The sequence below is a fragment of the Hirundo rustica genome, chromosome 1 (assembly GCF_015227805.2).
Source record: "Hirundo rustica isolate bHirRus1 chromosome 1, bHirRus1.pri.v3, whole genome shotgun sequence".
Classification (NCBI taxonomy): domain Eukaryota; kingdom Metazoa; phylum Chordata; class Aves; order Passeriformes; family Hirundinidae; genus Hirundo; species Hirundo rustica.
This window is the reverse complement of record NC_053450.1, coordinates 113,398,179-113,411,093: the sequence shown is the minus strand read 5'-3', so window position 1 is coordinate 113,411,093 and position 12,915 is coordinate 113,398,179. Positions and strand designations below refer to the sequence as shown.

At 43.0% G+C, this 12,915-nt stretch overlaps 1 protein-coding gene across 1 annotated transcript in view; it reads right to left on the bottom strand.

Moving 5' to 3' along the window:
- Positions 1 to 12,554, bottom strand: part of ZNRF2 (zinc and ring finger 2) — a 57,924-nt gene extending 45,370 nt beyond the window's left edge. The window contains exon 1 of the mRNA XM_040076284.1: positions 11,820 to 12,554. Within this exon, the coding sequence (XP_039932218.1) occupies positions 11,820 to 12,294 (475 nt within the window). The 5' untranslated portion in view covers positions 12,295 to 12,554. The remainder of the gene's footprint in view (positions 1 to 11,819) is intronic.
- Between the last annotated feature and the right edge of the window lie 361 nt (positions 12,555 to 12,915).

Sequence of the window (12,915 nt, the reverse complement as noted above, 5' to 3'; positions counted from 1 at the left end):
GCTAAACCCAGCTGATCCCATATTCCAGTGAGAGCAGAAACCCCAAGGTCTCTTCATGTGCTAGGAACATCAGAGAGACTCTTGCCCACACATCACTCATTAGAATTAAATTGGTTTCTACAAGCCCTTTTGCATAAAGGTTTTGGAGAAAAGTCATTGTATGCATAATAACCTAAATATGATAATGATTTTTTTTTTAAATGATTAATTATTTTCCAAAGCATACTGTGAGAAAGGAAAAAGCAACGTTTCAATATTGCTTGCAACAATAACTGACAGAAATAGCTGGCTAAGTATCTTTCCTGCTATACTTACCTCTCTGTGTACAAGCGCTTGTGGTGATAGTTGTAATCCTCGGTTAGAGGGTTCAATTCAGAGCATTCACTGACTTCCAGGGTTAGGAAAGCACCATTAACACGGCTTACAATTTATGAGTTTCTGCAGGTTACAAATCTAACGACTTAAGAGCATGAACACTGAGAGACTGCAGGAAGAGCTCCTTCCCCTTCAGCAGAGGAAGAAATCCTTGTGAGTTATAGACAACAATTCCTGACAAATGGGATTATGCCCTTCAAGGTAGACTGGTGAGCAAACAAAAAGTTCTGCACGAGCAAGGCTCACTGACTGGAGTAAAGCTGTCCTCGCAGTGTTTTAGCTGTACCAATAGTTCAAAATCATTGTACCTAGTACATTCATCACCATTGCCTGAAGGAGCAGGAGGCTTAGTATGTCAGAGAGAAACTACAGGAGGGAAAATAAAAATAAGGTCCTATCTTGAGGCTTTTCTTCCTTTCTTATTTCTATCTGAAATTTCCCGTGTCAGAAATCAAATTACAAGTGTGTAATTTTGTAAATTTACAAATCCTTAAGGCATAAACAGAAAACCAATAGGATTAGAATTTAATATGTTGACATTTAAATTCCAGACCTATAGTGCCTTGTGCTAGATATACAGCCTATTTACATGATTAGTTCTTTGAGGGAGCAAATTTTATCAGTTTTACCTCAGATGTGCTTCAAAGCACTGCAAACAAAAAAGCAAAATTTACATCACATTTCAAGTTTGGGGTAATGCATGTTAGAAAAATTGGAATTCAAGAAAATATTTATGAATAGATACCCTAAGTTAAATAATTTAATCAAAATGGCCTCTTCTCTTTGATACAGAACTAATTATCTGTTTCAGTAGGTTTCTCTTCAGTGTTATTCCTCCATTAATACTACTGATATACTATTGCTAGATAAAACTAGGATATTAAAATCCAAATTATATATAATACCCTAAATTATGCCTTTTAAGAAAAACAAAGAAACAAGTCCCAAACTCAAACATTGATCTTCTTTTTAAATGTATTTTTAAGATCCAGCCAGGTCAGCGTTTCTGCCTATTTATTACTGTTTTCAAAAGCACTACAGTTACTAATAAAGGTGTTGCAAGTAAGATGACTCATCCACACAGAAAACAGCAAAAGGGCTGGGAAAAGGAAGAAAAAAGGAGAATCTCAGTAAGTGACACAGAGCTTTAGTGTCACAGGACCATAGTATAAGAGATTAGAAAACAACTGTATCAGTACTCATATCCCTGCATCCCATTTCCCTCTAAGTAAGAATGCAATGAACATCACCATCCCATACAGACCTTTCCTTCCCTCTTGCTTACAAATTTGGCATCCTTGCCAGATGACCTCTTCTGAGGCTAACATTTCCTGGAGTGCTTACGTTTTGCACTCATTTTAATTCTGCATCTTTGTGAATAGTGCCGGGCCAGGAACACGTTGAATGCAAACATTTGCTTTTAAGCGCATTTCAAAGAATGCTTGCACGCTACAGCTAACAAAATTTCAGGCTGCCATGGGACACAGCTATTTAACAGCTCAGAGATAGTGCAAATCCATGATAGAACAATGATGAAAACCAGGAGTACCTAGAGGTGCATCTTATAACCAGCATTTTGCAGCATTTTGGGAAATACAGGGGTATTGGCAAGCTGTAGTTTTGACCACTGGCTAAAAAATTATTTTAAAAACTTGTTAAATAATTACCCTTTTAACTTGTTTGTTTAAGCATAAGAGCAAAAGATTTCAAGGACCTTTGTTGTGGTCCTTGCTTTTAGAATAAAAAAATTAATTTCTGCTACTTCTTTCAACTCCTGGCAAAAATTATACTCCGAATAATTTTATCAATGCTAAGTACGCCTTGCGTTATAGTTGTTGTAGCATGACAGCCTTTCGCTGCAACTTGCTTATTGGCTAGCCAATCCCTAAAAGAGAATCAGCAATGGCCAGAATTTAAAAATTAGAATGCTTTTGACAACCACTCCATGACCATAGACTCCATGACCACATAAATTTGTGTTGATAGGAACAATCTCAACACTGCTGTCAGTCCAAGCTCCCTTCAGAGAGCTTAACTCCAGCTCACTTTTCACAAATTAATGGATTTTCCCAACATATAAAACAGTTTAATGTCAAGAAATTATATCATCCAAGCTTACAATGCCTTTAAACATTTCTTCTAAACAAAGCTTTAAAGCAAAATGTACAATGGTTAAATACATGTAAAAGGTTGGTTGCCTGCACACCTCTAGAGAAGTCACATGTACCAGCCCAGCCCACCAGGAGCAACTTTTCCCTCCAGCTCCAAACGTTGTTTGTAATTTCCTCTGACTTCATCAGCTGAGCACAACTGTGTGCTTTATGACTGGAGAGGCCAAGTGGAGACGCAGAGAGAATAACCTAGGCTGAACACGTCATCCATTCCCCCCCTTTGCACAGTGTAAAACACATTATTTGCATTTGCTTTCTTATCCCTTTGTTTGCGGCAGAACCAGTCCCACATTTCCAAGGAACATTTCCTCCACTCCCTAGTTCTATGCTGTCACTGGATCTCGAACTATCAAGCGCGTGAAAACCAGTTTATTTTGGTACACGGTTTATTATTCTAGCAATGACATCTGCATTTTCTCCAAACCAGAAGCTATTTCACTACTATATTTTATTTCAATAGTATTTTCAACGCTTTGGTTTTTCACAGCCATGGTTATGAAGAAGCTCAGTATCTTGTGTCTTTGAACATGTTATCACTTGCAAAACACACAAATTCACAGATCTGGCACACTGGGATATAAACTAATCCAACAGCCAAGCTATAGCAAGCATGCATTGCTCTTCAATTAATTTTAACTGTATTTCGGTCCTTAAAAAGCGAGGCAATGCCTCTACGCTTGTCATCTGGTATCTTAGTATTAGACATGCAGTATGCAAATGTTAGGACAGCTGAATCAGATATTCAAAGGGTGTCTCTTTGATAGCATACAGCCCCTTTCCATATGTGAATTTCATGCTGTTTTCATTCATGTGCTGTTTTAGTAAATCATTTCTCTTCAGCCAGCAACAGCTTTATGGCACTACTGTATGGGTGGACCAGGTATTTTATTTCTTTACAAAGCACTTTAAAAATACAGAAATAGTTTTACAATTATGTTTTATTATTTTGGCATTGTAACTTGTTAATAGATTGCTAGAGCTTTAACAAAAAATCAGGTCATCTTTGCTCTGCTTTGTACTCATGCAACCAATCTATTTGTCACTCATTGAGTAATACTCCCAATATAAAAATAAAACAAGGATCTATCCAAACTGATCTGACTGGCTCTAACAACTATACCCATATGGCTAAGAGAGTGGGAAAAACCTCTAAAACTCAAACCAGCTCTAATTTACAACTGAGTTTGAAAAAATCACAGCATTGAAAAATCAGAAGGGAAGTTGCATAGCCAACCCTGTATTTGGCCACTTTACACCTGAACTCAGCCTTACCACTTTTTAGAAAACTTCATCACAATCAGCTCTGAAGATGAATCATGATTATCCAATGTAAGATATTATAGGAGCTCTGAGTCCCTGATACACAAGCAAACTATCCCTTACAATATTCAGAACACAGGTGTGTGATTTTAAACTCATTCTTCCCAAAGGACAACAACACACACAAGAAAATGGACAGCAAATTCTCAAGTTTGGCATCTTAGGCTACTTCAATCCTCCTTGCTGAAGCAGCAAAGACAGTGAGAAGAAAGAGAACTGCCTCATAGTGAAAGCAAAGCAGTTAAATGACCACAGAGAACCACATTTTACTATTGTCACTGTTCTTTAAGTTCTGAAGATTGCCCACCATTATCTCTCTGACATTTGCTTAAATGATGATGCTCTGATCTATTTGGTAGGGCCAGAGCATTTTCTTAAGAGAAACAAGATCCTTTTTCCCCAAACTGGAACTTTTATCCATATTCACACCAAAGAATAAAGGAGGAGTGATGTTCTTCACTCTACAACAAGTAAAACTTCTGATAGCTACAGGAAATCAGGATTCAAATAACGTGATTTTCAGGGAACTATCTAAGATTCTTGACAGGATGACAATCTAGCTTTAAGTTCCCTCAAGGACTATCACCAGATTGGTCCAGATTTCATTATAAAAAAAATTAAGATTCTCAAAATACTGCTTATGTGTTCAGGCAATCTGCAGAAAGCCCCTCTGAGCAGTGTTTTGCTGCACAGAGAAAACTTCACGTTAGTGTATACTATGACAGTTTTTATTTTAGCAGTACAGAACAACTGCATTTGGGTTACACTCAGTTCAATCCAGCAAGAACCAATCCTTCAATTTTGTGTCAAATTCAACACTCTAAGACAAATGCATCTGTATTTTAATCAGACATGGGATCCTCCCCTTTCTGCACTGAGTCCCCTAAGTGCCTTAACTATATTTCAACTCAAGAAATTGCATACACACCTACACTTCAGGGGGAAAAAATTCCAGGAGCGTCATAACTAAGTTTCATTTTTTCACCAGAGAATAACCTTTATGGAATACACTAGTATTGGCATAAAAAATACTGTAATTTACTAGTATTGGCGCTATTCCAGATGCTCAAGTAACTTCTCATACGTAAAAACTCCACCTTCAACACTTAAAACCATAATGAAAATGCAGTATAAATCAATCTGACATAAAGACTAATTATGGGAGCCCAACTAGGAAGTGTTTTGGAATACCACTAGTTGTAAAAGCCATTTACAGTTAAAATGTTACTAAATAATTGCTTTATATAAATGATACTTTGCACGGAAAGCCAAACAAATCGTAACAGCTTGCTTCTCCTTGCCATTATTCTTAGGTGAATTTATTGTAAGTTACTAGAAGACACGCAAAGTGCATGCCAGATGAGAACTCTGTATTTATAGCACACTAAGTCAGTCAGCAAACAGAATCTACTAAAAATAGCCCCGATGGTATGCAGCACACCCACCCTTCGGGGACTGTGCGCAGGCTGTGGTGGTCTGATTTTGAGACAGAGCAGACTAGCGAGAAAACACCCAGCTAGGTCAGCTCCTGAGGAAGACAACTGAGAGTGACAGAGTCAAATCCCACACAACACTTGGCATTCTGCTTGGCAGGCAGTCAGACACCTCGAGGCCTATGAGATTTTCCTGCGTGCTTCCTGATCTCTCCAGGTCAATACTATTCAATTTCCATGCAGAAAATAGAAGCATGTCCTCAGTGAAAGGGAGAACCAGCCTCATTCGTTCTATGGCTTAACCTTCCATTTCAGTAAGCTCTGGGAATTTGAAGCCTCCCAAACAACAGAGGTCAAAGACCTTCTGGAGGCACACTGAGATATCCACATGAAAGTCAGGATGATCATTTACAAAGGAAAGGTGGTCTTGGGAACACAGGCACTCATTTAGGGACTATCTATCCAGATAGTAGACTACAAAAACCACTCTCCTAGATTTTACTCAGGTAGTTGTGGTTTTATACCAATTGTCTTCTTTTGATTAGAAAGATGCATGTCTTTAAACGTGCTCCAAAATAAAAATTCAGAGCACTCAAGGATTTCTCACTTTCTTTTCACAGGTTAAACATCTGCAAGAACAACATGCTCCATTACCATAGTAAATGAACACAATCTGTCGAAATGACCATACACCTCTCCTGAAACTAATTAAGCCATTAATGGGCAGGAGACACAGTGCAGAAAAATCTTGAAAATAATATAAATTGGTTGAATGCAAATAGCAAGGTAAACCTACCCAAATTTTTTCACAGTGTTATTCAAAACTTAAAACTTTCCTGCAAGACTAAGAGAGCAATTCAAGAACGTTTGCACGATGAAGTTTCCATGAGCAGCTGGCAAGAACAGGAGAGGAGAACTTAACCAAACAGATGCATAGGCAACATGTTTTAAAAATAGTTTTGAATTTCTAGCAGTGACAAAAGGCTTTCTTTATGAGATAAAGAAATTACTTGGGAGATTGCTGGAGACTAGTCTGCAATTATATGACAGAGCATGAGGAGAGACACTGTCAGAATATCAGTGTTGCATAGGTATTCAGAAGACATTAAATAAGAGGAAGGCCTTTGTTTGAACTGGCACCGCAAAGGTTCAATCAGGTATTATCACTACCTTGATAGCCAAAAGAAATATTTATATATGCCATTACAATTAGGCTGTTTCCTTTTCTTCAGATGGTTAACTATTTACATTTCTCCCACAAATGTAGTGTGGCCATTTTTTATTATTTGGCTTCTCCTAAACCCTTTCATTTACCAAGCAGGAAGAGTGGGGGAAAAGAAAAAAAAAAAAAAAAAAAAAGGCGCCTTTCAAAGATCCCCAATCACTCACCTCAGTCTTTCCTTCACTGCTCCAAGTACTCATTGGCACAGAGACTGTTCTCCAACTGAAGGAAATGAAAGATGACTCCCAGGGACTTCATGAGCACCACCAGAAGACTCAAACAGTTCTTCTTTTAGCTCACTTTGTCCAAACACTTAACATTTTAGATGATAAGCACTCTCTTGACTGAGCTGGAGCAGGTGGCTGGTGGTGTTGGACTTTTTGCTACTTTTTCTTGTCCTTGACTCAGGAGGGTTTACACCTTTGCTGCCAAACCAAGAACTGTATATTGCCCACTAAATGTATGCAGGAGCTGAGAAGTCCAACTAAACACTGGAACAGTGAGACTCTGCAAAGGGCCTGGATTCCTCAAACTCATCAGTCAAAACAGACCTTCAAAAGCTCATTCTCAACAGGACTTGGACTTACCCTTGGACTGCTAGCACAATGGATTTTTCAATCTGTGTTTTGGTGAAGGGGATGCTAATATACTTACAAAATCCTCCGTATCTTCAGAAACTGTAAAAGTGACTCTTCTCTCTCACTTTGGAGCCAACCCACTGATGTAACAGAACATATCTATCCCTTGTGCCCAGCATCCCAACAGTCTTGTTGCAAGGCACACTTCCCAACCTTTCTCCCAGTACTGGGGGCAAAGACCCCAGAGTGCCCCTTTGGCTGGCAAAATGGGAGCAGCATTAAGTCTGAAGTGTTCCAGAGTTCCATAATTTCTCAAAGCAATACTACTGGTGTCATACTGGAAGAGAAGGGCAAGGAAGTGACCAAAAGATGGTTGAACCTCAAAAATATATCCAAATGTATCATATAACTAAACAGATCTGATGGGAAACAGAACAAGATGTGGCCTTCTAGGCAGTATGAGAGCCATCTAAAGGACTCTTCTGAAGAGTTCACATCATTCTTCTACTGTTATATGCTTCCCACGATCCAACTAGGAATTCAGGTTCCTGAATTCAGGAACATGAGGCTTTCATAAACTTTCTTTCATAGAATGAAGAATTCATTCATTAGTTCTACTGTTATTACGAACAGAAGCTACTATAACACACCTACAAGATTCTGCCCACACTGAGTTACGTACATTCAGCAGCTGGTGATAAATCCTGCACTGTAAAGTATTTCATTTAAAAAGTCTGATCATTATTTGGCTTAAGAACGTAACAAATTTGCTTCTCCTAATAAAGCTGAACAGATGCAACCTAATCTCCAAATCATTACTCCCAATCTTGACATGAAGACTGTCAGCGGTATCGGACAACACTATAAATTTAAAAATCTACCTATAAAAAATCATAAAACCATATATGACCATATACAAGACAAACTGAGATTTTGTATAATGCCTGTAAGGTCTCTGCTCAATCATCTTGAAAGAAGAATTTATGTGAAATTTTTAAAAACTCAATATGTTTGAGTTTCTGCTACCTTCAGCTGAATTTAGTATATTAGTCCCTAAGAGACTCATAATGACGAAACAAAAAAGAGCTTAATGGCATTATTGTCTTACAACAACATTCCCAAATTTGAACACCAGAAGGATACTTATACCAGGTGTTTTTGCCAAGATTTCTCCCAGTTATGACCACCCAGAAACAGGAACATAAACATGAAGAGGGTTCTGAGGAGCTGTCAACACTTTAAGGGACGGAAGTAACACATCAGCAGTTACCCAAAGCAAAGACCACCCCAAAAGTCCATTTTTAGCTGAACCAATTGCAATTGCGTCACGGACAAAAACAAGCTATATTGTAACTACAGTGGTAGCTTTGCTGCACTACTGAGTATGTATGAGTATGTAATCTCTAAAAACACAGTGGAAAAACTAATGTGAATCTGGCCCCATGGTCCTCTGCCCCAGGGCCAACTCCTCCACACATAACAGAAGGTAAGAATATTTACTTTGGGGCTAGAAGAGAGGGGAAGTCCCATTCACTGAGGAACAGAGCAGGGAAACTACTGGTCAAAATTCCTGATAAGTGTTATCACCTTAAAGGAAGCTGGAACTTGGCACTGTGCTGCAAGAAAGCCCTTGAATGTCACGCACAGGTTTGGCCTCTCTGGGAGTGCCGTAGGATCTTATGGAATTTGGGTCTCACTCTACTTAACGCCCTAAGCCTACTTCAGGCATGCACACAGCACGAAGTAAAACACACATATATATATATATCTGTTTTTGTGAGACCAAGGCCCTGATTATTGAGCGAGCTGAACTCCCCCTGAGATGAGACAAAGCTACACAGCAGTATTTATTCCACTATATGTTGTTCATAAAAGTACCTTAGCCTGAGGTCAGATGGGAACATGAGACCTTCACAGTCAGGAAAGGCTGTTAGCACTCTGGTTCCTACTAAAGGAACAGAGGCAGTAACTGAACGTACTTGCCAATACATTAACATAATTTTTATATTCTCATTCAAATGGTGCATTAACAGGCTTAGTATATATTTAAGCACGTTACATCAGAGGGTTAATATTTATATATTACTTCAGCATGCAAAACAGCTCAGTAAAAGTGACAATAGAGTGTAATTCACTGAAGGCAAATTAATTACAGTAATTTAACAAATGCACCACCCACGTGTCACTGACTGACAAAGCCAAGCAGTATGCTTAAAAACATAAATAGCTAGAGATTCATAGAGATTCAGCTCAACTTACGGAAGGTATTCTTGATCTTCTTTTTTGTTTTAATTTTCACAGAATTGCAATGCTAATTGTCACAATTAATTTTGGCAGTTTTCAGGATAAAAAGAAATAATTCAGCTAATTTGCAAGTTACAAAACAAGGGAGGGGACTTCAAGCATGCTCAAGATACACAAGATAAATGCCAGATACCACACCTAGACAAGCTTGAGCTAGTTATCACCAGGACAAAAACAATGCTTCAAGTTATTTTTCAGAATGCTGATGCTATTAATGTACAATCTCCAGTTGGGCTACTTTTTCCAAGCATGTAGTTACTACAAGGAATCAAGAAAGCACAAAGTATGCAACTAGAAAATGATGGCAACACTGAGTGGGATGTGGAGTAATGTATCAACAACATCACAAAATATTTAAATTGGGAGAAAGAATAATGCTTCAAGTGAGGCCTTCTTCACAGGTGTTGCAGTATTATGATTAAGCAGTTATTCATCCCACTAAGATACGCTGTCTTTATGTGGTCACAACATAGTCATGAATCTATTTGCTTCTTCACTAAAAATCTTACTGTATCTTGAAACTTGTCAGTTATACTCCTAACATATGGCAGTCCTTATTTATTAGTGGGTAGATGAAGACAGTGTATCCCTCCTGGCACTTCTCCTGTACCAGTAAAAGCAACAAGCTTTGCATCACTCCAAGGACAAAATACAGTGTAGTACAGCAATTTAAAAATTATTACATGCCATAGAAAAGTAAGATCAAGTTCAGAGTTATTCTGAAGAGACTTTCCTGCATCTGAATACAGCTTCCTAGGTTATTTATCCTCATCACTTCATTTATATTTAACCCACTCCTTCCGGGCACCAAGGCAAGTTGCAGTACAGTCTTTAAGCAAGAGGGGGAGGAAAAAAAGGAGTTTCACCTTTGAGCAACAATTGGATATACATTGTAATGATTCCCTTGTGCTTAGCAGGAGCTGTACAATACTCCATGATAGCGCATCCTTTCATCACTAGAAGAAACACATGCACCTTCTTCCCCCTCAAGATAGTTTGATGGCATAATCCGTATCCTTGCAACAAAGCACTGCTGTCAAGCAGCTTGGTACTACGAGAATAGTTATGTTTTCCTTCTTAGAGGAAAATATTATTTTATTAAAATAGGGTTTGACAGCTGTTAATGTTTAACCGCTGGGACGAAGCAGTTTCAGATATAGGAAGTAACAGCTATTGCTGTCTTGAGGTCACCACGCCAAGAGGCGGCAGGACATGTGACAGAAACCTCGTGTACCCTGCAAGGGTCAGGCTGCACACAGCTCTACTTTGGCTAAAAACTGGGTGAATTACAGGAAACAAGAAAGCCAACTTGCTACAAACAGTATTCACAAATGGAATAACAAGAATACAGAAACGTGGAAATTTTACATTACCCTCTTCCTCCCCACCCCCACCAAAAAAAAAAAAAAAAAAAAAAAGCTTTGGGGTATTAAGTTCATATAGGTGTATATATATATATGTATGTATTAAAAATATTAGTTAAGAATACATCTATTAAAAAATAAAACTTGCACACTGCTTGACCTACATGAACAGCCTTTAGAATGAGCAGTACTTAAAGGAGTCAGTAACTCTGAAAGCAGTTGACAACTAACAGGATGATCTTCAACTTCAAGGTAAAAAGCACAGGCAGTAAAATGCTCGTCCTATACAGCCCTATCAATCTCGGTAGCGCAAGGCAGACAAAAACTACAACGTGCTCCACGTTTAATGCGCTTCTCAGAGGGCCTCAGCGTCCTGGTTATTTCAGAGGTTAGCTGAGTGCTCCTCCTGCCTCAAGAGCACATGTGCCCACCCTCAAGGCTACGGGGCACTGGTGCTGCAAGCCTGCACTCCAGCGCAGGCACAGCCATCGGGCTCTGCTCACCTCTTAGAGGGTGCATTAACAAAGAAACTTATTTTAACTTCTGTTTTCCTGAGGAAAGAGGGCTTTCTGAACAGAGAACCCGAGAACTCAGAAAGAGGAACGAGCATCAGCCACACGTTAATCAGTGCCTAAAGAGGAGTTTGGTCCGATTTTAGAATAAACGGCGGAGACACATGATCCAATTAAATTCTAATTATGTAAGTAGTAGGCAAGAGTATTTACACAGGCACTGATTACAGCTATTAGAGTCTAAAGTCGCCGGCCGGAGAGGCTCCGCTTCCTCCCCGCCGCCAGGCTCGTTTCATTTTTAACCTCCCCTCTCACAGCTCTCCTTACAGACAATAGGAGACGCCGGCCCGAGAGCCCCGTCTCCAAACCCGGACGCCAGCCTGGAGGAGCCGCAGCTCTCCCCGGAGTGATGATTCATTACCCGTCCCACCCCGGGGGGGAAAAGCCGGGGAAAGACCCCCCCAACACACACCCCATGCCACCGCCCGCAACCCCGGGAGAGGCAGCGAAACCCTTCCCCGCCCCGCCGGTGCCTCTTACCTCCGAACAGGTGCGGCGAGAGGTGCGCGGGCAGCGAGCCGATCACTAGCCGGGGCCCGCCGGAGGAGCCGCCGCCGCCGCCCCCCGCGGGCCGCTCCCGGCCGCCCTCCTCCGGGGTGCTGCTGACCGAGTCCTGCGAGCCATAGGGGCCGCTGCTGTGGGGGATGTTGAAGGCGGACTGCGCCGCCCGGGCCCCGGAGGCCGTGCCCCCCCCCAAGGACCTGCTCCGGGGCGCCGACCCCGCGGCACTCCCCGCCGCCGCCGCTCCTCCGGCCGCCGCCGCCGCCGCGCCGCCGGCAGCGGCGTGAGGCGCCGCCGCCAGGTGCGCGTAGCGCCCGCCGCCGCCTGCCGAGCGCCCGCCGGTCCCGTTAGCGCCGCCGCTGCTGCTGCTGCTGCTGGAGGAAGGCAGATCCCCGCCCGAGTACGCCCGGGTGCGGCCATTGGCGGCGGTGGGGCTGCTCTGCTTCGCGCCCATGGTCCCGCCGCCGCCAGGCGCTGCCCGGTGCCCTTCGCGGCCGCCGCCTTCCCCGCGGCGCCCGGGGGTAGCGGCAGTCCGGCCCCGGCGGGGGCGATCCGAGGCGCGGGTCGCGCCGGGGAAGGGGGAGAGGGAGAGCCGGGGAAGGGGGACGGGTCGCTCGGTGGGTCGGTGTGGAGAGGGGAGAGCCGCCCGCCGGGATCCGGCTCAGCTGGCGGCCCCGGCGCGGCCGCTGCTGGCGGGTCCGGGGCGCCACCATGAGCTGCTCGGGACGGTGCTGGCTCCCGCCGCGCGGCCGCTCGGCCCCGCCGCCGCTGCTGCTAGTGCTGCTGTGCCCGCCGCCGCCGCCACCGCCACCGCCATCCTCCTCCTCGTCCGCCGCCGCTGAGCCCTATACGGGGCACCGGCGGCAGCAGCGCCGCCGAGGCCGCTCGCTCGCCCGCGGCGCGCCGTGCCTGTGCCGAAGAGGCGGGAGGGGGCGGTCGCCCCGGCGCAGCCGCTCCTCTACCGTGTCGCCATGCTGGGGGCGGCACCGGCGGGCGGGATGGGGAGCGGTTACGGCGGGCGGCGGCCACCGCCTCGCCTCCCCCCCCCGCGCCCGGCGGGAGACCGGCCCCCGGC